At 53.8% G+C, this 26,664-nt stretch overlaps 1 protein-coding gene across 2 annotated transcripts in view; it reads left to right on the top strand.

The window, feature by feature from the left end:
- The first annotated feature begins 12,021 nt into the window (after positions 1-12,021).
- PDGFB (platelet derived growth factor subunit B) overlaps positions 12,022-26,664 on the top strand; it is a 34,757-nt gene continuing 20,114 nt past the window's right edge. For both annotated transcript variants that reach the window (XM_080393807.1, XM_080393808.1), the window contains exon 1: positions 12,022-25,681. In XM_080393807.1, the coding sequence (XP_080249933.1) occupies positions 25,558-25,681 (124 nt within the window). In that variant the 5' untranslated portion in view covers positions 12,022-25,557. The remainder of the gene's footprint in view (positions 25,682-26,664) is intronic.

Genomic DNA, 26,664 nt, shown 5'->3' with positions numbered 1-26,664 from the left:
TCCTTAGCTTGGAGACCTGGAGTGTCATTGCTGCTGTTTCTCCTGCCCAAAATGGGGGATTTGCTCACTTTCCCCCTCCCTGTTTTCAGAGCTCATGGGTGAGGGGTCCAAGAGGACTGGGACTGTGCCACCTTCTCCACCTTGACTTCATCCCCTCTTCAGCTTCCCGGGGACCCTGGTGAGGACCCATGCCGTGTCTGATAGCTCCTGTGCAAGTCATGCAGGCTGTGCCCATGGATGTCACTGAGGCTGGGGCCAAGAAAAGCAGAATGTCTGCTCCTGACAAGGGGAAGGTGCCCGGCAGGGGGTTATTTCTCTGTTCCACACATCCATCCTCTTTCTCGGTGCCTGGCCCTGGTGATGAGCAGGGATAAAATGGGAGGGTGAGGTCCCAGGAGCATGGTATGGCTGTGCTGGGCAGGTTGTCTGTATCACCAGTGATGTGGAGGAGAGATGACATCTTTGCTGTGGGAACCTGCTGCTGCTGACCCCACCCCAGTCACGAGCCCTCACATACTGCCACATTGGGGATCTGTCCAGAACCTTTCCCCAAAGGCCTTTTTGCTCTGGGGATCCCGCCTGGGGGGCTTGCTGGTGTGAGACCACCACCACTGCTGCCAAGAACGCAGGAGGGACAGCATGCAGCATCCCTGGGAAGGTGACGCCAAGCACCAGCAAAGGCTGCCTGTTCCCCAGGCTCTGCTTGGGGCAGAGTGGAATCACCCCTCTGGCACCCAGCCACTGGCAAGTAAAGTGGGTGGTGGGCAAACGCCAGCCCAGCTTCACCCTCCTGCCCCCTGAGAGGGGCTTCCCTGCGAGACAGGAGCAGGCGCTGGGGATGCTGGCTGGCTGGTGGGAGCTGCCGCTGGCCATATCCCAAGCTGTGCTGTGCTGTCCTGTCCGTCTCCTGAGCAGGTTCCCACTCCCCTCTCCCAGCAGGCGCCTTCTGCAGGTGTCCCTGGTGCCGGGGGGCTGCTGGTGCGGCAGGGGGGCCTGGCTGCGGGCAGGGGCCGCAGCTGCTTTTCATGTGTCGTCCCCCCCGCCCCCAAGCCTGGCTCACGCTCACTCTTTCAGCAGGTCCCTGTGATCTTGGGGTAATTACGGGTGTCAGGTTTGGGGCAGCCAAGAGAGGATTTTGGAGGGGGGGAGGTGGCAGGGAGAAGCAGAGGGACGGTGAGGGGCCAGGGAAGGACAGAGCCCGGTGGGCACTAGCAGGATTTCAGCACCATTTTCTCCTGGGTCCTGCCCTGCCCTGTGCAGAGCTGCTGCAGCAGCCCTTTGCCCCATGCAGTCGGGTGCCAGCTCCCCATTTCAGGGTCTGCAGCTTCCCCCTCACAACCATACACGCTGCCTATGGAGATCAGGACGCTCCAGCACCGTTAATTGTGGCTCCTTGTGTGCAACCTGGCCCCATCCTTTTCTGCACACACGCAGGTCCCACCGGGCACCGGCCTGGGGAAGGAGCCTGAGGATACAAAAGCTGCAGCCCCAAGGCAGTTCCCTTCCCTTGGCAAGGTCTTTCCCCCTCCATCACATGCTGCTTTGCTTCTTGCACCCCAGAGATGGACCTTCACAACATCTCCTCCTGGAGCACACCAGGGTGTCAGGCTGCGCTTGGAGGGCCAAAATGCGCACATCCCCCCACCCTGAGCCTTCAGCATCTCCTTCTTCAACCCAAGCCTTCCTCCCAAAGAGAAATCCTAGGCAAAGCCCCCCCATGCCTCCCTCCTCCTCTTCTTTGTCCTGGGTTGCTGAGCTGGGTCTCCCCGGGGGCAGGGGCATGGGATTGATGCCAGGGATTCAGCCGCCAGAGGAAACGGAGGAGACAGCGGTGAGGCAGGCACCCAGGTGCGAACCTGCACAGGTAGCAGGGCGGTGACTCAGCCATCCGAGAGAAAGCGCGACAGTGCCCAGCCACTGGGTCTGCCGAGGCTGGGAGAGCTCTGGTGGGGAAACCAGACAGGCCACCAGCCTCATTGCTCTCAGGCGTCTTGCTCCAGCATTTTGCTTGGCTGGCCTGGGGCTGTTGGGGTGCAGGAGCGCTGAGCTTCCAATTTTAGATCATTTCATTTACATGGGGCAAAGCACCTCTTTCACTTGGAGACCCAAGAGACGTGTACCCCGAAGCTTTTCTGCCCCTCTGGCCAACCTAATGTCAGAGTCTGATGACATCCAACCACGGATACCCTTTCTCCTTGAAGGCAACCTTCCCCTTTCTCTGCAAAGAGTTAAATCTCTCTTCAGTTCAGGACTTTTCCCCTCCCTCCTGCCCCCGGGATAATGTTTAACCAAGCCCATTGCTAATTAAATATCGATGACCTCAGGCAGGTTTTGTTATCGTCTGGAAACACCTGATGCATGTGTCACCAAGAGTTTTTTCTCGTCTCAAGTACACCGGCAACCCTTGAACTCACGCTGGCTTTTCCCTTCCCACCACCACCAGCCGCCCCTGCCCACGGGCACCAAGGCCTCGCTGGCTGCCGAGCTGTTCGCCGAGCTGTTCGCGTGGGCTTGTCATTGCAGCTCCTAACTGCAGGGGACAAATGTGGGAAGGAAGGGTATATTCCTCCTTTCCCAAAGCATGGCCATTGCTGCCTGCCATCCACTGCTGAGCAGGCTCAGCTTGAACTTGGTCGACCTTCTGGGCTGAACCTGTGCTTTCCCACCTCATGTGAATATGGAAACTGCTCAGCTGGGAGCTTGGCTCTCCAAAATACCTCCTGAGCCTTTCCAAGGGAGTGGTGAAGCCCCACAAGGAGAAGGACACCCCATCCCCTCTTCCTCTGTCCCCCAGGGCATAGCTGGGACAACACCATTGGGCTGAGCAGGCCGGAGCTGAAACCATTAAAGGCTGCAATGGAGAATGGGATAGAGGAAAAGGGGTCAAAAAAAGAAAGGCAGTAAGCAAAGTTAGGCTTGGAAGGGGTTGGAGATATTCTTGGAGGAGGTTATGAGTCCATCTTAGGCAAGATGGACTTTCACATGAGCAGAGCCATATCCTAGATGAGTTTGGGACAAATGGGCCACTGAGCTGGGACAAATGAGCCCCTGCACATAGAAATGGAGAGGACTCCTCAGAAATCACACCGCAACTGAGGTTTCCTGCCAGCTCTGCCAGCTTCGTGAACGGTCTCTGAGTCTCGCTGTTCAAGGAGGTCTCTCAGCCCTGCAAAAAATTCTTGGGGCTGGTTTTCTTTGCAGCAAAGAGCAGAGGCTTTGCTGACATCATTTTCACACTCTGCAATATAAATAGCAAACCTGAAAAACAAAGGAAAACTCCCCACAAAGACCATGTAAGGCAGAGCTACAGTTGCACCATTTATTTATTCGCTCACCGTAGCTATTTCCTGCTTCTGTTGGTCAGAGACCTCCTGTGTTGGCCAAAAGTCAGCTTTTCCTCCCTCGTCGGGAATTTACAGATCAGCAGCACCGCTGGTAATCGGGGGATTACAACCCCCCTGGTCCTGGGCAGGACAGACTCACGCCTACAGTTGGCCTCAGTCCCAGCCATTGCTTCAAGGTCCTGTGCACTAGCTGTGCATCTACCGGGTAGGGCAGCGATCATCTCCCCTTGGAGTAGCAAGGTCAGGGCTAAGGCTGGAGGGATCAGTAAGGCTGGAGACAGCATCCTGCTCCAGCTTTGCTCTGCGAGGCTGGCACTTGCTGGGTGTTGCAGCAGGCAGGACTTCTTTGGCCTCCTCTGTCTCTAGAACATTTCTTGCACTGCACCACCTCCAAGACACCCACTGTCCCAGTGGGAAGCAGATGCCCTGTTAAATCTGGATAAAAAGTGGAACATGGCAGTACGATTTCCAGGCCATAAAGACAGGGGAGATGTCACTCGGGTGGTTTTTCTCACCCAGTCAGTTTTTGCTGCCCTCCAAGCTGCAGGTTCTTGCCATGCGAGGCAAAGGGAGCACTTGGTTAGGGGTGAGCAAGCACCTGTGAGGGGGAGGGCGGCACAGACGCCCGCGCGTGCATGGACCCAGCTTGTTCAACAAGCTGGAGCAAGGCTATGGATGTGTCTCCTTTGGTCTCCAGCTGCGCTCCCACTCTGCAGCTCCTTCCCAGCACTTGTCACTGCCTCCGGACCTGCCAGCAGATCGGTCTGTGCATGTGCTTCCCAGCTTGCTTCAGGCACTGTCAGCCGGGCTCGCTCAGGCCCTTTCTTTCCTTGCCTCAGCTGTGCCGGCCAGCTTTGCACAAAGCAAAGCAGGCGGTGCTTCCCTCCACGGTTCCACCAGCACGCTGGGAGGGTGGCAGCTCCTTGGCAGGGAGTGCTGGCCAGCAGTTGGGGCTAGGACCTCCTTCAGACGATCCAGGTAAGGATTTTGGGCCAAGGGCGAGGGTTCCCTGAATTTCAGATCTCCATCTGGGATGCTAAAGTAATCCCAGCTCTCCCTCAGGCTTGCCCAGGGTGGAGGAATGGACACACAGGTCCAGGGCTACTGCTGCCTGGGAGCGTGTCTGTAGGCATTACATCCCTCAGTCCTGCCTGCAAGCCAGAGCTGCCTTCAGCTCTGCTCATGGGTGAAGCCAGATTGCAGCTGCCCTTGGCTGCTTCCCAGAAATGCTCTGTCTGCTGGGAAACGGAGCTGGGTTGGCAAGGGAGAGCACAGCGTGATCCCTGCTGCCTGCTGGTGGGGACCAGAGCTGCTGTGGGAATGCTGTCAGAGCTGCTTTGCCTGGTCACCATGGTCAAGGTGTGGGGATGGAAGGACCTGCTGGCAGGCAGCAGGTCACCCAGATTTTCCCCTTTCTGGCTGCTCATTCCCCTGCCTGAAATCCCCCCCCCCCCCGCCCCATGCACCAGCAGCCGCAGGGGACGGTGAAGAGGGGGTGCCAAAGGCTGGTGTGAGCTGGCCAGGGGCCCCGCTTGGTCTGGCTCCGGGGAGGGTCCCGTCCAGCGGACTGTCTCCTTGGTCATTGTTATCAGGGTAATTCTCCAGCAGCTCGAATCCTGTTTTTGTGCTGGTGTTGCCTGGCTCTACGGGAGCGAGGGGGGAGAGAGAAAGACAGGAAACAGCAGTGACGGAAGCAGAATCATCTCCTGGAGGGAGCGAAGAGCTGCTGACGCCACCAAGGCGAACAAAAACGGAGATTCAGAAGGGCTTATACACGGGCTTGCGCTGGAGACAGCCCAGACAAGTCGTCTCGGTCTCAGCTTACAGCACACCTCTTGCCCCTCCGGCATGCTGAGCCTCCGTCTCCCCCAGGCTGAGCCCTAGTCTGGGGTGCAAGGAGACCTCAGGCAGGGCCAGGGTGGGGAGAGGAGGCAGCTGTAAGCCAACACAGATGTTTTTGGCATGGAGAAGCCCTGGGGAAGGTGACCCAGGGGGATGTCCTCTGTCCTTGCCCCAGCTGCTGTGAGCTTTGGCTGGCACGGCGGAGCAAGGGTGGCCGTGGGAACAGAGCAGTGTATGGTGACAGCGTGGGCTCCAGCCTCACCACTGTCTCAGAGCTCTTCCCCCCCCTACCCTCAAATGCCAGGGGGGCTGTACCCGTGCCCTGCGCACACAACGGGCCTCTGTCCCATGAGCACAAATAGAACCTTTGAGTAAAAAGGCCAGAGGGCCTGGCCGCCAGTCTCACCCGGGGCCGGGAGGGGTGTGCAAGCCTCTGCCTTGCAGAGTCACGAGCCGCCCCTGTCCACATCCCCATCCATGGCACCTTTCATGGCCCAAGGAAGTCCCCGTGTGTTTCCTCTCCTGAAAACGTGGATCAGCGGTGCCACATCTCAAGTGCCGAGAGCTTTTCCACATGTCTCTGGGGCAGGAAACCCATTCTCCCAGCACGGGGCAAAGCACTTGGGTCTCCCAGCTCCTGGTCCTGTGGGATACAGGTGTCCTGGCCAGGTTGGGCTGGGATGCTCTCCCAGCCCTGCCCTCCTGTGTAGCAGTGGAGAGTGATGACAGTGGATGTAACCTTCTCCTCAACACACTTGTGCCAAGGAAATTACCCCCATCCAGTCCCCATACACCTAATTCCAAGAAAAGGATGCATACCACAGCTGCCTGCAATGAAGACCTTCCTTTTCTGTGTTACAAGGGGCAGCACTCACATCTCAGACCCTTTTGTGGCTGAAGAGCAAGAGCCCATCCCAGCCCCATCAGATGCAAACCCCCTCGGCCCATAACCCTGTCCCCATGGCATATGCACTGCCTGCTTCAGAGCCAGAGGGGAGGACCTCCCACCAGTGATGCTGCTGAGCACTGCTGATGCCTGGGAGAGTGCTGGGGATCATGGAGTCATGCAGGGTAGCACTGCTGGGGGGAAGATCACAGCACCCCTACCCTGCTGCCTGTGGCAAGGGCAGCACAGCCAGGATGCTGCTGCTGCCAGGAGTGCTGTTATTCCCAGGGTCTGCCTTCATGAGCAGTGTTTGTGCCTGGAACATGAGCACCAAAATGTCATCGGTCCCTTATCTGCAACATATCCGGGTCATTTTGGTACCTATTCAGCCTCCAAAAATAGTCCCAGCAGAGGGAAAGAATACATCCCTAAAATAGCACCATCACCCGGGCTCGCCAGTGCTGGAATTGACACCTGGTCAAGTGCCCATTGCAGCTTTGCAAGGGGATTTCAGGTCTATTCTTTTATGCCTTCCCAGCCTAAAATAGCAGCCACAACCTCACTGCGCTGGGAGGCAAGCGGGTGCTTTGCAACCTTTGCCCAAAGCAGTGCCAGCTGCCACCTGGCTGCTCTGTGCCACCCCAGGGCACCACCGGTGGTTGCCCTGTGGTGTGTCCCAGGCAGCAGCCCCATGTTGCCCATGCTTGCTGAACCGGGGCAGGGAGGTGTGAAGCTGCAGAGTGCAGCAGGGGCCAGGTGAGTCACCCCGAGGGAGGGATGCAGCCAGTGATGTGGGAGGAGTGGTCCAGCAGGCTGCCTCTCCAGAAAAGGATAGCTGCTGAGGAGGAGGAAGCCAGGAGGAAGGAAGGCCCTGTTTATCTGTTCCCAGAACAGTGCAGGAACTGCTATATGAAGAATTACCTGACCTCACATGTCCAGATGCTCTTCACCAGCTCCACTCCCCCTTCCGTGTCTGAGCCCCTCCAACAGCTCCTGTGATCTTGCCCTTCACCATGCTGCTGCCCTTCTCTGGGCTTCCCCGGCACCAGCAGCTGGTTTCCACGTGGCTGGGCGACCTCTTCTGCCTCCTTATACTCCAAATTTATCCATACCTGCTCTTCCTCATGGATGGACCACATTCACCCCCTGAGCGTGGACGCAGGACCCAGGCTCTGCCTAGAAGGCAGGGCATGGCCACAGGGCTCTGCTGACCCAGGAAGCAGGGAAAGCTGTGGCAGGGGGGCAGTCTGTGGGCATCCAGTTATGGGGAAGAAGCTGCAGGTGTGGAGTGGCTTGTAGGACGCTCTGTGGGAACCAGCTGGGGAGTCAGGAAGAAGGAAAATGGGACTCTGCATCTATCACTGACACATTGGCATTTCACAGCACATTCAGGCCTTACATACTTTGGTTTGCTCCCTGCGCAGCCCCTGCCTCACACAGTGTTGCACAGCTGGACTTCTTGGCATTCACGAAGGACGAGCGGAAAAGACCATGACACAAAGGTTTCATGCTCTTTGTAGGTTATTGCTTCTTCTCTTACCTGGCCCTTTAGAAGATCTGGGCAAAGATGTCTGTGCAGAATACAAAATGTTTAAGGATGTGTGTTGGATACTGAGGGATGGAACCCAACATGAGATAAATGCTGATCTGGAAGCAGGATCCAGCACTGCTGCTTTTGGTAGTGAACAGCATTTCCTGGGGCAAGCGGTGGAAGCGGTGGAGGGGGGTGAGGCTGCCAAGCACAGGAGGGCTGGGAATCATGAAACTCAAGTGTTTCAAGGGGGTAGGATACAATCAGAGGCTGGTGTGTCTCAGAGCCGGGGATGGAGGCACATTTTGCTGCAGAAGAGGTCTGGGGCTGTCACATGTGGTCAGGAGCAGGGCTGGGAAGGGAGACGTGGAGGGGCACACAGAGGAAGAGGAGATCAGCAATGGCATGTGCTGGGTGGAAGTTAGAGCAGGGATGTTTTCAGATCAGGGAAGGATTCTCTTTCAGAGACTGTGCTGGGAAGGGAGTAGATGCTCAGAGTACCTCCAGGGGCAGAGATGCCCCCAGAAGTAAGCTTGAGGGGTAGAGGGCAATGGAAATGGAATGATGAGGTACACCAGGGAGAGCTGAGAAGCTCTGTATAAACCTTTTTTTTTCCTCCAGGGAGAACCTGTTCAGCTGAAGACTCTCCGGTTCTTTGCAACCTTACCGTACCCCATCAACTCATGGTTAAATTAGGGACTGAGACCCCTTCAGGCTGAAGCAGGAGGAGGAAGAGGGTATATGAGTCAAAGCAGCAAACATCACTCTCAAAGATGCTAAATTCGAGATTGGGAAGGATCTTCTGAAATAACAGGTTATTTCTAGACTTAGGAAATGAACCAAGTAGCCCACTGGCCCAGAAGGGACCATGGTGAGGTCTCATATCTCTGCATTCAACAACCCGTTAAGCGAGCTGAGGTCACCACTCACTGCAGGGGACAGGAACTCAGGGAGAGGAAGAGGGGACCGGATGCTCAGCCAAAATACCTTAAGAAGTGGTGTTAAGGATATCCCCTCTCCTCCAGAGCCAAGATGTGATGGTACCTCCCTGGGGCTCTGTGCAGAGCCGTGGTGAGGGGGTTGCTTGCAGCAGGTGTTCCCAGGAGGGGTTACCCCACATTTCTTCCCACCTCCGCCATTTCTCGTAGCCTTCCTCTTCCTATAGTGCTTGTTTCACCCTGCCCCCTATTTTTCATTTTGACACGAGAACCAGCGATTGAAACCTTCCAAGCTCAGGCAAACAGGATACACGTGGGCCAGGACTGGGCAGGGAGTGGTGTAGTGGCAGAGGGGCGAGATTGCTGACCTGGGAGAGGCCATGGGGACAATGCAATGGACTTTGGGAGGTTTGGAAGAGTGAACAGGCTGGTACTGGAGCAACAGGAGAAGCAAGAGGCCAGCCTGAACATCATGCCAGGCCTTTCTTGTCTTTGAGGGATTTGCAAGCACGTTAGCCTGTCTAATTGCACTGCCCATCTGAGTGGGAATTTGCCATTACTTGAGTCAGCTGTGAACCCTACTGGTGCTTTCCCAGGGATATGCAGGGAAGCCCTGATGGTGCAGGGATCAGAAGTCCTTAGGGTCCGTGCCCAAGCTTCTTGGCCTGCATCTGTCTAGCAGAGAAGTCATGGCTGAAGGACTCGGGTCACCTTGTATGGAAAGGTGGTACAGCCCCTTAGGGTCCCTCCGGTTGCCTGATGGACAAATGTGACTGTCTGAACTTTAAAATCCTCAGTAGAGCCCTGGAACTGCCAATCGTTATCCGAAGAGGGGGGGATGTGGTCATGAGTGGGGATGTGGCAGAACACGAGGAAAGATGCACAGCTTTCCTGGTTCCTGAGAAAGGAAGCCACCATCTGTTAACAGTAAGAGGAATACCGGTGGAAGAGCAATTTAATTAGATAATCTGTCTAATTAAGACAGGTGACAGGCTGCAGATTTCCCTCCTGGAGAGACCTTTGGAGAGACCTCAAGCTTGGATGCTTCTGACCTTGTCCTTTCAGCCAAGGTCAAGCACCAGAGCAAGAGGAGCTGCAGGTCCCCAGCACCCTCCTCGCTGTTCTCTGGTGCCTGACACCACCCACCCCCTCCCGTCTGCAGGGGGAGGATAGATGAGACATGGCCCCCCAGCATGGCCAGCAGGCTGCAGCTCTGCAAGAGCTGAGTGATTCTGAGCTCCTGAGGCCTTCACTCCCTCTAAGTGTCCTCTCCTCCACAGTGCTTGGATTTCTTGCCCTTCCTTCTACCATGAAGCCAGGGCATTTGCAGACAAAGATGTGGATTGCAACCCTCTGTGGCCAGGTGGGACGCTTCTGCAGGCCTGGCTGGTCATCAGCACCTGGGGACTGTGGGAACTGGTAGCCAGACCAGGTCCTCAAAAGAAAGCACCCCATATTAGGACCAAGGGATCCCACAGCAACAGGCCAGGCTATGTGCAAACCTGTTTTCCCTTGCAAGTCAACATCTGCTGAAGGCCCAGCTTACTCAGGCTGTGCTTCATCCTGGCAGCTGCGTCATTCTTCCTCTCTCCCCACCCCCTTTTTCCCCTGAAGAAATTTCTAAGAGATTTTTTTTTTTTTAATTGGCGTTGTCGGTTTGATCCCTAGTTCCTAGCCAGGCAAAACAAGGCATGCATCTTACTGGAGACAGGATAGAGGACTCTTGGAGTTAATCGTTTTTCTCCATTGTCTTTCAAATGTGTGCTGAGATGTCCGTAGCTGGGGGACCCATTGTGCTGCTTTCCTGCTTGTTTTTCCAACAGTCTCCAGTGAATAAAAGCAATGCAGGGCTTGTAATACACTTTCCACGACCTCTAATCTTGCTGTATGATCTATGTCAATTGCCAGATCCAATACAGTATTCACTAGCAGAGGTTCCACCTCCATCTCACCTACTTCTCCAAAACCCACCCCCAAGATTTCCCTGCCTGACTCCAGCTTCCCTGATCTTCACTACCATCTCCACTGCCCTCATCCATACCTTCTTCTCCCTCCTCCCTTCTTGCTGCTCTCCTAAGTGGTCTGTCTCCTCCCTTCCTCTGAGCATTTGGTCTCCAGAGGTGTTGGCACAGGGGTGTGCTGTGCCAGGGAGGTGACTGATGCCATCGAAGATATGCCTATACTTTGCTGAAGACCATCCTACCTCCTTGCCCCACAAGTGGGTTGGGGAGCTGCCACATAGTAACTCAGCAACCCGTGCCAGCAGCACAACAGGGAGCCAAAGCAATGGCTGGAGGGGACTCCAGGGTGGACAAAGCCTGTGGGTTTGCCTTCCCACCCTGGCTATGAGCTCACTCTGCCGCGTGGGTTTGATGAGATTCCCAGATGTGGAGGCACACAATGCAGCAGGGAAACCCTTGTTCTCCTGCGGTTATTCCTCATGGCTCCTCTGGGAATGTTTGCCCTTCCTACCACTTCCCTGTGACACCGGAAGCCCTCAGGTGTCCCTCAGCTAGGACAGCCACCTGGGCTTTGAGGATGAGTCACCCCGTCTTCCCGCACTCTCCTCAGCCTTCCCTTTGGCAAGGACTGCCAACAAACAGCACAAATGAATCAGAGGCCGGGATGGCTGAGGGACCAGCAGCCCACCCCCCAGCATCGCAGCATGCACGTGCCAGCTGCAGCACCACAAGGGACTGGGCACTGCCCACCACTGAGTGACATGGACTGGTGACCCCAGGGGACAGAGAAATCTCCGAGTCATCTCACTGGAAGCTGTGATCAAGAATATCTTCCTAAAAGGGCTGAATTCCAGCTGTGGTCTTTTCCAGCACCAAAGAGACATTCCCAGAGCCTTCTCTGGACAGAGCAAAGACCCCTCCTCTGCTCCAAGGGTTTGCGGCCAGGCCAAGGATAAAACACCAGCTCCGTGCTTTGGTCTTCTCGCTCCATCATCCAACCTTTTTCTCCCTGTTTTTTTCTCTTATTTGCTTCTTCACACCAAGGGGTAGACCCTGGCCTGGATGTCTGTGCCCACCTTTGAAGAGCTGGCAGGTTATTCTTCTCGAACTGCCAGAGTAAATGACCAGTCTCCCCACTGCTGGCAAGGGGGCGTAGGCAGGAAGGTGTGGAGCTGGGGCACCACCACAGCCCAAATCTTCAGCCAAAATGTTCATCAGTCACATCTGCTGAGGAGGCAACCAGCAAGCCCAGTCATGCTCCGGGATTCCCGAGCGCTCTGCAGCTGAGCCTCTCTTGAGAAAATTGGCAACATGCTGAGCCTCATCGGGTCCAACTGCTTGCAACTCTTCTGTCTTCTTCCCGTTTCCCAGAGAGCTCCCACTGACCCCGTAACGCGCTTGTACCTCACTGTGCCACATCACTAGGATTGGTCACTGGAGACACCACAGCCACAGTAACATGGGCTGGGGAAAGGTTTGGCAAGCAAGATTTTCTGAACTGTGTCATGCAGGGGTGGGGAAAAGGGGGATTGTACTAGGCAGTCAGAATGGTCATCTTTGGACTTAGAAAAGGCAGTCTCTTCTTCTGGAGATGGTTCAGATATTTACAGAAGGGACCTAGCTTGGTAGGACTGCTCCTTTAGGCTTTTTTTTCCCCAGAGCTCTTTCAAACCCATTACATCTGTGGAGGCAGGAGATGGACTCACTCAGAGCCTGTGAGAATTAAGAACATGGTCTCCCTAGGTAAAGCCTGCAGAAGCCTGTGCTGGGGTCCTCCAGGAGGCCACCATCAGAGGTATTGGTCCTTGCCTGCTCTCCTCAGCCTGTGCACACTGCCAAGTTTGGGTTACCACAGGTGGTCTGAGTTGCTCATGGTACTCTGCCACATGGTTCTGGTGCAGGTCTGTGGTTGGTATCATGACTGTGAAAATGGCCCATCAACATTATGGGAAGGTGCCGGACAGCCTTGCAGTGCCCCAAGTGGGCTGTGAGACCTGGAGGGGCCAGCAGAAAGAGGGTGTGATAGCTGGAAAGACGATCACCAAGCTAAGTAGCTGGAGGGCTCAAAGACTTTGAGATCCAGAGGGACCGACTCTCCTGAGGGCACTCACAGCTCAGGCTGGAGACAGTGCAGGCAGGTGTTCAGGTGCTCTCCACTCGCTCCCAGGTAAGTAGTGCTGCAGTGAAATGCTGCTCAAATATTCTGCCACCTTTATCAGCCTTGGTTTTACTGTCCATAATCTCACTCCCCTTTTCCGAATTGCTCCTCAGGTTACAGCTCCTGATGGTAATCGTGCAAGGGGACCTGAGGACATGAGTCAGATAGTGGAGAAGGAAAGGGGGCCATGGCCAGGATGCTCCTATGGGACCCCACCAGAGAGGGTGGCAGGCATGGACACATGCCCAGGGGGACGGATGCAGGAGCGGCTGTGGCTGTCCCTTGTGTGCTGGCAGCTCCACATCCCATTTGCTGCCCAAGAGTCCTGTTATCTCTGATGAAAGGCAAACACAAAGGGGAAAGTGAGAAGGAATTCCTCATCTGAGAGGGCTCTTATCACCTTTCCGCTTCCCTCGGGCAGGAGAGATAGGGCAGCTCAATGCTCTGTTGTTCCTCAGGGGGCCTCTCCTCCCCTACCCCCAGCTGCCTGGGGATGCTATGGGGGCTCCCAGCCACAGCGTTTCTGCCCTGCAGCTCTCCAGGCACCCTTCAGCACATGCTCCCTGCTACACCTGCACCTCTGCCCTCACCTGAGCTCCCACCACAGTGCTTTTGGGTTTTGCACCCCTCATCAAACACGCCAGAGATCCCCTAGGGAACAGAGAGCCATTTGCTTTGCGCTGGGGGTACCATGGTTTCATGCCAGTCCCGGCACACACGCAGCTGGGTCACCGGCAGAGGCAGTGCATGGTGGCCCCAGCCACGTGACAGTGACATAACTCACCGCAACCTTGATCAGTGTCATGTAACTGAGGCCGAGAAATAAAACTGAGTCTCTTATCAGCCATGCAGTAGGTCGCAGAATGCTTGCACAGTGACCAAAGTCAATTAGATCTCTGGCAGAGCAGCCTGAGCTCGCTGGCTGAGGATGGGAAGAGGTAGCCGCAGGTGGTTGGATGCCCCTGTAGCAGTGAGGTCCTCAAGGGAAGGCAGGAGAAATGAAACAGTCTGTGCCACCACATGCAGGGGAGGTAGAAATGGTGGAGACCTGTGCTCCATTCCGGAGGCAGCAGGAAGAAACTGCTGGTCAACATCATGGTGAAATCTCAAGGCTCCTTCCACTCACCCATGTAAGAAGAGCACTTGGGAAAGATTTTATGCAGCACACCAGCTGCCAGAAATGGCGAAGCTATTGATCATCAGGTTACAGAGCTACGGCACAAAATCATGTGAATCCAAAGAGTGAACAGATGGCCAGCCTGAGTGGGGCTGAAATTATTTAGTTGCAGAACTGACAAGCAGTTTGATTCAGTGTTAGTGCAAGAACCAGATTTGCAAGGCTTGGTAGTGCCACATTTATTCAGCTCTTGGATTTTTATTCATCCTGAGGTTGTTTCTGTTAAGTTGGGGATGCATTTGCAGCTCACTCAGCTGCGGTTTGATGCAGTTGCCCAAATATTGGTATCCAGTTTCATTTTAGATGCAGTAGCGTATCCTGCCTGGCTTCCAGCTGCTACTCCAGATGAGTGTTGGTCTCCAGTAAGTCCCATGGCATATCTGCCAGCCCCCTTCATGTGTCTCAGATACCCTAAGACATCTCAGATGGCTCTGAACAACTCCATTTTGGCAACAGGATCCCGGGATTATGGTTATATTAAAGAAAATACCTAATTTTGCTTAATTTTTGTCCTTTTCTGATAGAGCTTTGGGAATTTTAGGTAGCACAGACAAACCTCTGAAGAAGTGGTCATAAGGCAATCGAAACAAAAGGGTCGGTTCAGCACAGGCATGGGGGACAAAATCTTTGTAGAGCCAAAGTCAAAGAAAGTGCAAATATTGCCACTCTCTTTTCTCATGTTGGGGGTTACAGGGACATTTCTTTTGGTAACTGAGGTTTCTCACAGAAGCACATCTCTGAAGGTCTTGAGAGTTTAGAAATGCCTACGGCTGACAGGCTGATTTGGAATACAATTGACCAGAAATCACGACTGGAGTCCAAAGAAGAAAATGGCCAAAGAGAAGAACTTTGACCCAAATAACTACAGCCACCAAAGCTCCCTTCAGAGTCAAGCCCGGTGAAGGCAGAGGGATATTCAGAGCTGAGAACAGTCCGTTCTCGGAGCTGTCTCATTTTGGTACCACTAAAGTAGGATGCCTGGGAAAGTCCCCTTATTTTTTCGTTGAAGAGGAGCTGGTGCCAACATAAAGAAGCCTGGCAGAATGCAAAGGCAGGTTCAAGCAGGTTCAGCCAGGGGAAGTTGGGCTCTGGAGGCTTTACCAGCTTGGTGCGAGCAGCACTGCACACTTCGCTCTCCCAGGGTCTTCCGTTGGCAGCATGCTTGATGGAGCTCCTGTCGCAGGCAGTTTGGAAAAGTAGCTCTGCCTTCCCCTCCTTAGTCCCCTGCCTTGCAGAAGAAGGACAGGGAGAAGGCTGGGAGGCAATAGTTTTGGAAGAAGGATCCCAAAACACAGGAACCTCCTGGAGATTTGCAGACATATCCAGGGGCACAGCGAGGTTCCACGGGGTCTGGGGCAAAACCCAGGTCTGTGATCTTTCCTGAGGATGTCTCATACTGTAATGAGCCAGGCCTCTCTCAACAGGTACCTGGGGGCAAACTGCTCTCACTTTTCTTTCTCCCCTGCTGCCCTGCCCACCCTCCAGCTCATCCTGGGCATGTTAAATGAATTAAAATTAAATGCATCTCTAATTTACCTCCATTCTATTCTCCCTGGAGAATGATTATCCCAGGGTGATGCCTCTCATAATGAGAACTGCTTTTGAAAATTAAAAAATACTCGTTATAGAAACCCCAAAACCAAATGCCCTGAGATTAACAAGAAGACTAAACCCCCTGGTGAACACAAATTTGCAGAGATTAGCAGCTGTTCAAATGCAAGATGATCACCCAATGGCATATGCTTCCAGAGCATTGACTAGAGCCCTACAGAACTATGAACAGATTAGGAAAAAATGCTGGCAATCGCTTTGACTTTGTGAGTGGTTTCATGGGTATCCTTGCAGTCAGGAACTGGTGGAGGCAGACGCCCACCCTGGGCTGGTAGAATCTGTGCTACAAAAACCAGGGTGGGACTCACGACCCAGACATCTGATCGTGAAATTGGAGAAATATTTGTTACTGAAATTCCAGTGTGTTTTCCAGAGAGAGGGGATGAGGGGAAAGGAAATGACTGCCAGAATGGCTCCAACCCCACTTCTTTGTGAAGCTTCAGTAAGAAGCACAAAATGACCCAAAGCTAACAGGCTGGGTAATGAAGGACTTGCTGAACAGATATAAAAATCCCCAGCACTGCAAATGCAGCACCTCGTCGGGATGACAAAGGTGGTGGGATCCTGTGCAAGGGACATTCTTTCATCTTGTCGCACAGCACAAGGTCAGACATACTAAATCACAGCACTTGTCTGGGGACTGAGACATGTAAGAGGAGACTAGGTGATGTCGGCTGTAGGTGTGGTGCTAAAGCCATTAAAGCCCTGCAACCACTGTGTTCAAGACGGGAAGAAAAGTGCAGCCAGTTATGGGAAAAGCAGATTGCCTAGGAAAGCCTTGAGCTTTCTGGTGTTAGATGTTTCCCCACAAGGGTCCAGGTGCTGCCCACACAAATGCAAGCTTAACCCTGTGGAAATCGGCTGATTCCTCACTATGTACCGCCCCAAAACCTCCCACGAGCAGGAGGCAACCCAGACCTCCTTTGACATCCTCACCCCTTCCATCCCCTCGGCCCCCTCTGCCCTCTGCCCCCACTTCCCTTCCCCGTGCTCAGTTGTTCCAGCAGCAGCCTCCACGCTCGCTGCTGCCTGCGTGCCTGGCTTGGGTGACCTTTCCCCAGGACAATGGCTGCTATTGAATCTGGGTAGGCATGGCCAGCGATGACACGGAACTGCAGATGCAATGGTCCCATCACTGTGGAGAGGGTCCTGCCCAGCACAGCTGGGAGCGGGGGAGGCTGGCCTGGGAAAAAGGCTGCAGCCACGAGCCTGCCTTTCATTGCACTCGGTGGCTTATGCGTCAAATGGATGGCTCCATGGTTAGATATGCTTCTTAGCCGATTTAGTCCCACTGTGAGGTGCCAGAGCCTCAGCACTGAAAATTAAAGCCCATAACATGACTTGAGGAGCTTACAGTGGTGGTAAATAACTTCCCATGTGCCCACACACCATAACAGCTTTGCTAGGGGAAAAATAATCTCAAAAAGTTTCAGAGATGGTTGCTTTGATTCACCGAGTCCTTTGTGCCTGGGTTACCATGTCAGGGTAGTAATCTTTTAGTAGACACTTAACATGCAGAGTCTTGTGGACGTGGGACCAGAAGGCAAATTATTGACTAAAGCTCACTACTGGCCCTCTCCACAGAGCTTGGGATGTCTGCTTCCCTACATCTGCCATGGACTAACAATTCCTCCCTGTCTTGTGAGGGAAAATAAATGAGTCAGTGCACACACAGAAATTGCAAGATGGAAATTGATATCTGAATGCTATGATGATGATGAATATTACTATTGTTGCTATTATTGCTAGTGCCAGACAGGACTAAAGGATCTGTTCTGTATAACTCATGCTCCCTCCCCCCAGTCCCTTCCAGCTTGCCCACATTTTTACAGAAACATCAGTCTGAGTTTGGCATTTTTACCCATCACCACCTCTCAGCAAAAATCACAGGTCTTCATGATTCAGAGCCCATCGCTGCATCCCTGCCCAGAGCTAGAGCAGGACCAGAGAACACCCTACTGCTGCTGGCTCCTGACGAGCCCAGGGCCCTCAGCAGGAGGCGGCCAGTGCCACTCCAGATTTGGGATGCAGTAAAGGTGCAAATGAGGGGAAGCCTGCTCCTTTAATGTGCCAGCCTGAACATAAAAGGCAGAAGGAAAGACTATTCTAGCCCCACCATGAGCTAAGCTGAAACGCTTCAATCCAGAAGAAGAGGCAGGAAAACAAATCCACAGTATTAATATACTGAAGCCTTTAGATTGGTAATTTCCATCAGTGCTAAAGGCAAAAAACGTCTCTGGAAACATGTAGAGTCAGGCAGGAATCTCAGGGAAAACCTCGAATGAGGAAAGGCACCACATTAGAAAAATACACTGATTAGTCCAGCATCAGCAGGTTTTAAAAGGTGTTCACCACCTCTGGCTAAGTCAGCAGTCAGAGTAGCCCTGCACTAGCTCTGTTCCTGGGTAGAAAAGCTCCTGAAAGAAGGGAGCAGCCTCTCTCCAAATCCAATGATTTACTCCAAGCCACAGAGCCAGGTCATCCTCCAGACCACCAGCGAATCTGCCTGTCAGGGGCCAGCAAACACTTTGCCAGGCAATGCCTGAAAGCTCTCACGCCTTTACCAGCCACTGCCCCGTTATCTGCTGGTGCTCCGGGGGGCTGCTGTCTGTTGGGTAAGAGAAATCCCAATTACACAATCCCACCTCTCCCTCCCCCTCTTCCTACCACCCTTGGTGAAGTGGTGAGTGTCCCCACGCACACACGTGCAGAGGGGTTCAAAGGTCTGTACCAACCAGCCCTCTCCCAGCAGGCCACTCCAGCCCAAGTTCCCACACGTGTCCTTGGGAATGTGCCTCCCTTGGAGCAGAGAACAGATACCAGGGATTTACTTTGTCCACTGGGACAGTTTCCCTGGAGCAGGGGTAGAAAAGGGGGGTTAATTCAGGGTTTCATTAACTTAACAGTTGATTGCAACAGAAACTTGTCCTATATAGGAACTGTGTCAGGAAACAGGCTGAGGAAGGGGAGAAGACAGTGGGTTACAGCAACCCTGCTGCTTCTTCCAGCCTCACCTCCCTCAGCCAAGGCCCAGAGCAGGGCACCTCGTGTGGGTTTGGCTCCCAGCTCCAGAGTCATCAAATCCCATGTCGGCAAGGAAAAGGCAAAGCTGTGCCATGGTGCATGGCCACAGCTGCCGCACGTAAGAAACACAGATGATCCCACAGGCGTGGACATGGGGGCATGTGTGAATCCATAGAGAACATCCAGGCCATTCGCACAGCATCCATTCCCATGCAAGAAATTATACAGCAAAAGACTCCCTGCACACACTTATGTGGTCTCTTGGAGTTGTATGGAGCATCCCTAGCGTGGAGGTAGACCCATAGATACATACATCCCACATAGCCATTGGGATACTCCCCAGCATGAAGAGAGAGGGATTGGGAGCAGGTAGTTTCAGGATTGGTTTCTGCTGGTCTAAGCTTCTGCTACCAGCAAAAGGGCTGGTGCCTCCATCCTGGGCATGCCTTCTCCAGCTTCCTACGTCAGCATGAGCGAGCAGGTGGCAGGGTAGCAAGTTGGAGCTGATCTGGCTGAGAATGATCCCAAGAAAATGAATAAACCAGGAAAAAAAAAAGAGGGGCTGCACAGCTGGAGCGAGAATAAAGCTGCTTTCTCCAGAAGCTTTTTTCCAAGAAACCCGCGCCAATTTTGAAACCACACCCTCAGTCACAGACAGAGATGTAAATATGTCTGTTCTGTTCGCAAGCAGAGCCACACTGTGGGGACACCCCTCCTCCCCCAAAGCACCCTCTTGGCTGCCCTCTATGACAGGGGCCAGCCAGACTGGAGGAGGAGGGCAGGAGCAGGGTTTTGCTCAGGACCTTCTGGAAGGCCCTAGGAGCAGCTCTGGGAATGTGTGAGAGCTGCAGAGGTGGAAGGAGGAACTGGGGAAGGAAGGAAGGAGCTATTGTCACCAGAGAGGGCTTTGTGCAATGGGCATTGCTGAGATTCCTGTGACCCCAGCAGCCCCACGGAGGCTCCCATTGGGAATGAGCAGTGGGGAAGGAGAAAGAGAGGCCAGACAGGTTGACAAGAGGGGCTGCGCCATTCCTGGAGCTCTGTTTTCTTGAGATAAGTCTGACCTATTCGCAGTCACTCCAGAGCAGCGGTAGGAGCCGACCTTTACGTCTGACTTGACCTTCTATTGTGGCTCAGACACTGGAAGAGATTAAGGCAGTAACCAAACAACTCCCAAACTTTGAGGCACAGCCAGCATGGGGCCGCAGCAATGCAGAGAAGCCCAGACCTACCAGCAATGGCTAGGTCCGAAACAACCAGCCTAGACCTACACCAAGCAGATTGACTTGGGAGGCTGGGACATCTGGAGGTGCTGAACTCACAGCATATGCATCCAGTGACTGCTGATCCCAAAATCCTGTAGGACACCTCTCCAAGTAAGACCGATGGCTTGGAGTCAAGTCCAAGATGCTGTGGCAGACAAGCATGCCAGAAGCATCCAGAATGCTATTATTTTCTGCTTAGTTAAGACAAATTTAGATACAGGCCATAAATAATCGGGGTAGAGGGAGAGAATGAGAAGAACGGCAAAAAGACTGAGACGTGGCAAAGGTACCAAAATCCATGTTTCATGTGTCCCTGGTTGGCTGCTTCAGTGGAAAGGATGAGGTCTCGTTGCACCTTGGAGCACATGCCCCTTCTGAAACTGGGGAGTCGTGGCTGTACAGGAGGTGTGTGCAATGAACTCTGCTTCCCACTGCCCCCACAAATACCTTGGCAGGTTGGCAGGGGGATTAAAAAAGGGGATGTGTGCTCCTTTATCACTTCTGGACCATAGGGACCAGGGCAGTCAGCCCAGCACCTTTCCTCAAAAAAGGGGACAGGAGAAGAAAAGTAATGCCTTCAAGGAATCCCTCCAGAGGGAACATGAAGAAAACAACTTTTGCGTGTTTTGATCAAATTCTCATTAGAGGTGTGAACAGGAGACCGTCTCCCCTTGCCATGCCTCAGGCTGATGGATGCATGCACTGTGTTAAACAACCCCGATGCAGTGACGATGGTCCTCTGCCGGCGCTGGCAGCACTGCTCACAGTGCATGTGTGAGTGGTGCGGGCAGCCCCGTGTGTGCAGCGCAAGGCTGTGGGGACCTCCCCGGCCCCATTCACCCAGCGTGAGGGCAGGAGAGTTTCCCCAGAATGGCACATGGCCGATGCATGGGGAAAGGCTAGTCTTTGGGTGCAGAATGTAAAGACCTGCAGGCTGGGCTTGACTTCAAGTCCAGCAAGAACTGGAGATGACTGATACTTAAAAAAAAAAAAAATAGGGTCTTTTTTTAGCAACAAGAAGGCATCCTTGGATCCCACCTGGGTCCAAGGGCCTGTGAGATGTGAGGGTATATCTGTACCACACTCCCCTCCTTTATCGGGATTTTTCCATTCTCTGAGGTATCTCAACCCTCCCTCTGCCCAAGATAATGGAGAGGCAGCTATAATGGCATTTCAAACTCTTGGCTCACTCTACCAACAATTGGACAAAGCAAAGAGGCAGGATGGGAGAAACTGGCTTTCTGGAAACTTCTGTTAGATCACACAGATCTGTTAGGGGTCACACCCCCTTCAATAGAGATTGGAGTCGGGGGTCATTTTACATCTGTCTTTAACGAAGAATGGTGGGAAGGGAAATTTAGCTTAGATGAGCTAATTAAATATATATATAATTTCCACTCTGTTAGCAAGGAAAAAAAAGCCTTGGAGCAGCTGCTAGGTCATTGTTTGTGAATTTAAAAATAAAAGTTTCTTGGCATAGATTTCAGAGATGGAGGCAGTATCTTGCATTGTCATTCCAGAGGGAAAGGGAGAGCAAGTGAAAGAGGGTTGAGGCCAGGCACGGATAGTTCAGCTTGACTACGTGTTGCTCAGGTGTGTCTTGGCTTTTGAGCCTCTTTTCCCTCTGGCTGGTTTAGGTAATCAGCATCCTGCCTGGATGGTGAGCTTCACCAGGGACAGATTTACGGGCCCCACGCCCTGAAGAGCTGGGAATGTCCTGCCATGGGGATGGTTAATGCTTGGCAGTGCCCCGAGCACACTGGTGGGGCTTAATGGCCCCAACCAAGCTCATCTGGGACCACCCCCCCTCTGCCCAGGAGCTCCATTTAATCTCACATCCAGGTACCTACTTCTGCCCTGAGCTATGTTGTAGGTATATCTGTGCCTGGCCTTGTCCTCAGCAGTCCTGGTTTCCTGACTTGTTGTCCCAGATGGACTCCAGACCTTTGCTGGTGGTAGCTTTATCTCCAGGATGCACCTTGGACCTATGCCGTAGCCTTGTCTCTAGCCCTGTCTCCTGCTACTCCTGGCCGGACCTTGCCTTCTCTGGGGCTGTGACTGGAATCTGTCCCCATTGTTACCTTGGTGGTGCTTATTGCCTGCGGGGCTGCGTTGGGTTTGTTCTTGGCCCTAAGCTGGTCCCCTGTGTGGGGCAGCCCCGTTCCTGCTGCTTGCTGGCCATGAGCTGAGGTATCTCTAGTCCTGAGCTGCACATAACGGAGCCTTGTCCTTGGGCTGTGTGGGACCCGATCCCATACCTGCTCCTCGAGTGAAGGCCACGGACCTTGAACATCACTGCTTCCCCAGAGACCCTAGGGCACTACTGCATCCCTTTTTCTGTCCCTGCTCAGCTCACCACTGGCATTGCATGCCACCTACCACCACCTGCCCTCTCTGCAGTCGGGGCTTGGCACCCGTCCCCATGTCTGCCTGTCTGTGGGACACCTTTTCCATCTCTGTGTCTCTGAAGCAGATTAATGTCCCTGCTCTGCTTCCAAGTTATGATCCCAACCTGGTTTGAAGTCCCCTGTCCCCGCACTGACCCTGCCCTCGTTCTGTGCCACCATCCTGACCCAACTCCCTGTCCCTGCCGTGGCTGTGTGTCACCCAACCAACAGCAGCCAAGGCATTTCACAAGGAGCCATCCATTGAGCCCAGACCTCCAGAAGGTGTGAGAACATACCTTGACAGTTGTCAGGACCGTGAGTGCATTACTGGGCCTTATCTGTCCTGGCCAGCCTCACCTGGGACTTGCACCTCAGACATTCTTATGGCCAGGAGCTCCATTTAACCCAGGCTGTGCTGTAGGTGTAGCCGTGCCTGGTCCTGTCTCCAGCTGTCCTGGCTTACTGACTGGTTTTCCTAAATGGACTCTAGACCCACTTTGTAGGTCACTTCATCTCCAGTGCCATCTCTGTCTCTGCTCAGGTACTGAAGGACTGGTACCCAGATCAGCAGGGCCACCACCTGGGCTGAGGTCACTCCTGGCTTGTCTTTTTTTGTGCAGCAGCCCTGTTCTTGCTGCTCACTCATGCTGGTGACAAGTCAGACTATGGTAGGCGGCCTCATCTCCAGTGGCCTTGATGCTGGTTTTTCCCTTCCCACCCTGCTGCATCCATTAGCCTGATGCGTTCTGGCAGCAGCTGCATGTGGAACAGGAGACCTGAACTTTTCCATTCCCCAGCCTCCAGCGCTGCCAACCCCTGTGAGCTGGGAACAGGCATTAAGCTCTCTCTCCACCAACAAATGGCTCCTGGCTCTCCCTTTTGCTTCTTGATCCCCCCGTGCCGTTCGCTCTGGCTGAAAGGGAGGGAAGGGGGGCAATTCCTCTCTGCCCCAGCAGGTCCAGCCCTGCTTGGTTTCTCCACCTGCTCACATGATGTCAGCCAGGGATGTGGTGGCTCTCCCCCTCCCTGTGAGCACCTAGTGATGCTCATTCCCCACTGCTGTCCCACCAATGGCTCTGGCATGCTTGGTGTGCTGTCCTTGGCACAGGTGAGCGTCATTCCAAAGAGCCTGCTCCCAAACTCTTGGCAAAAGGGAAATTAATAATAAAATAAAATAAAAAAGATTAATAATCCCCCTCCCCTGCCAGATTACACAGCCAAGGAAAGAGAGCAAAGCGTGGGAGAGCCTGGCTGGCCTCAAAGCCCTGCTCCACCTGCTCGCCGACTCAGCCACCAAGCTGGGAAGGGTTGGAGGAGGCTCTTGGGAGACACTGTTCAAAGCCAAAGGAGGGAAGGAGGAGTTTTCCTTGCTTTCAAGGCAGTCCCCCAGCCCGTCTGCCTGGATCCCACTATCAGAAAGGACCTCTTCATCTTCAGACACCCCACAGACATGCTGGCAAGCTTCAGTCAGCTCCTGGTGTCCATCCTTGTGCAGAAAATACTGCTGGACCATGTTCCCCTTTCCACTGATGCTGAACAGTGTGGTCGATACTCACAGTCTAGGCTTTTTTTCTTCTCCAGGAGCAGGACAGAAAGGCTTCCCACATGTGCACTTAAGACAAGTCTGTTTGTCAAGAGGTGTTGGCTCCCTCCTCACTGTGGTTATGGGAAGGCCTTTTTGTTTAAAGAGGAAAAGAAATGAATAGATTCCCCTGACACCCAGCCTTATCAGGCACAAACCCAGGGGAGTCCCTTTTTTAAACATCAGGAGTACATTGCTGGATAACACTCCTCCTCTCCCTCCCCTCTTGGCTTTTTTTTTTGGTTGGGTTGGGCTTTTTTCTGCCTCTATTTGCTCTTTCATAGCTGCTTGCTTCTTGCCAAACCTGCTCAGGGGAAGTGGGAGGACAGTGAGGGTCCTAGAAGTCAGGGCTTCTGGACTGGAACAGCACAGGGGCAGCACTGCTCCAAGGGCTGGAGGCAAGGATGCCACGAGCAGGTGGAAACATATGGACAGAGGGTCTGGGCCATGTAAAAGCCAGGACATGAGAGGACTGAAGTGGGAGAGAGAGTTCCCTCTCTCTTGACCTTAGGTTTCCCTCTCCTCTCTGCACATCTAAGCTGGTTAGGCTTAAAAAGCAGCGTGCTCTCCTCCTCCCTGCCCTACGAAAACAGAGACTAAAGTCAAACTTGGAATTCCCCACTGCCTCATCACTGGGGAGACAGGGTCTTGGTGGTGATCTCACCCCATCAGAAACCTTTCTGTGCACAAGGCTAGCGAGCAATGAAAAGGGAGGCTGGGGAGGAGGAGGGGAGTCATGGCAGGAAACCAAGAACACATCAGACACTCTAAATTTAGATCGTTTTATTCAGCTTGGACAATATTCCTTGATTTCTTATTGTTCGGGAGAGGGCAGAGGGCAGGGGATCTATTGAAAGGCTTTGTCCTGAGAGATGCCACTTTGTCTGGGTATACGGCTGCGGAGCAGTTGCAGATTGGATTGGTCTGGCATGGGCAAGAGGTGCATGTCCCACTGCTCCAAGTGGCCATGGGATGGGGTGGTGTGTAAGCATCTCTGAGCAGCTCTGGTACCTGAGAGGCAGAGCTCAGGGGTCCCCTCAACCCTGTGCACCCACCACATCCACAGTCAAGGTGGTGGTAAGGACTGGCACGAGGGTCCCTCAGCAAGCACCCATAACCTGTGCGCGGTGCCTTTGCTTTGGGGCAGGTCCCCATGCCAGCAGGGTGTCAGACACAGGGTGTGTAGGATAAATACACACCCGCTCTATACATCTCGCTGCCTTTCCGGCATTGCGGCTCAAAGTCTATTTTTAAACTCCCTCCTTTATTACACAGGCCAGCAGATAGCAACAGCCTGCCTCCTGCCATGCCAGGGGTGCTGCTCTCCCACGCATCCCAGGGAGCAGAGTGTCCTCCACAGTGGGCAGGGGTCACCCTGCCCCAGGACGGACGTGGGACGCAGGGTGGGCTGTGGGCATGGACCCACTCGTCTCCCCCATCACAGGCTTAGACCGCAGCAGTGCCCAGCTGCATTTGTGCTGTTGTGAGCCAGCTGCTGGCTGTGACGGCACAGGGCTGCCACAGGGTGTTTCGTCCTGCTGTGTCAATGAGATGCCCGTTTTGCTCAGGGTCTGCAGCTTACAGGAGGTAAATGAGCTGAGGGTTGGGCTCAGCATCACCAAATCCACTTGCCACTGGTGTCGGTGCAAACCGAATGGGCATGGGAGGGAGGACCAGCTCTCACGGGTAATGCACACAGGGCTTTCCGCCTTGGCTGGTGCCCTGACCCGTGGTGAGCAGTATTTAGAGTGAGTTTTGCTCTGCAACATGAACAGCAATAGCAGGTGCAGGGGGAGGGAGAGCCACTTGCTTTTGGTTTTCGACCCTCATCTTCATTTCACATCATGAGTCATGTTACGTTCTAAGCTGAGTAACTGCTGGGGCTATTTTTACTTCAGCTCAGCAAGCTTCCTTCTCACTGCTGCCACTGCCACCGCCGCTTGCTGCGGACCCAGGGGCAAAGGATGGGGAGATGGTGAGTGGCAGAGGCTGAGGGCAAGGGGAAGTGGTGTTTGGGGTGGTGTCAGTGGAAAGGGGGACCATTGCCCACCTAATCAATTTGGAAACAAATAGTATATGCCTCTTGAAAAACAACAGATGACCTGTGATGTGTGGTGTATTCACACACACACACACACATATATATTTATTATACTGGTAGAGGGGAAGGGGGGAGGGAGAGAAATTCCTTTCGAGTGCTATTCACCAGTCTGGAAAAATAAAGAAGGAAAGCAGAACATTTTTTCCTTTCATCAAAACAGGAAAGAGAGGGGGAATGGGGTGGGGAGCAGATCCATAGACATAATGGACGGTTGCCAGAGTAAGGAAATTGTTCCCTTCTACCCTAAACTTGGGGGTTGGGGTGGGGGAGAAATATATGGTAGCTTGAGCAGGGAAGGCTGCATCCCCTCCTCCCCACCTGGTGCAGGAGCGTGTATGCACATGGGAAAGCGCTGGGAAACCAGTCCCCCCGGCTTTGTGTTCTGTCTTTGAATGCTACTTGAGCGGCACATCCAGAGAGGTGCAAAATGCCTTTGCCTTCTCCTTCACCCCAAAGCGCAGGGCAGCAAGCTGCGGCTGGCATGAGCCCTCTCCCTCTGCTGTTGGCAGTGGCTGTGCTCTGCCCACTGCATGTGTCTGTGCGCTTGTCCCTCTTACCTATCCTCTCCTCTTTGCCAGGCTTCTGCCAGGAATGGGTGAGATGAAGGAGGTGGTGAGGCACTGGGGGAGTCTTATCCCTCCTCCAGGGAGAGACAGGCAGAGGGGGTGGGCTCCTGGAGGAAGCCTAGCAGGTGCCATCGAGTTCCTGCTTGCCAGGTGACACCTTCCCTTTCCCCTGGAGCCAGTTGCTCTGTGAGGGCTTTACTCATCCTTGGAAAGCATTTTCCCTGCCAGTGCCAGGGGGAAGAAGGTGAATTATGCAAGCCCTGGGCTCCCTGAGGCTCTGCCTTTCTCCAG

This window comes from Falco punctatus, assembly GCF_963210335.1.
Source record: "Falco punctatus genome assembly, chromosome: 6".
Taxonomy (NCBI): Eukaryota; Metazoa; Chordata; class Aves; order Falconiformes; family Falconidae; genus Falco; species Falco punctatus.
This window is presented reverse-complemented; position numbering and strand designations above follow the sequence as displayed.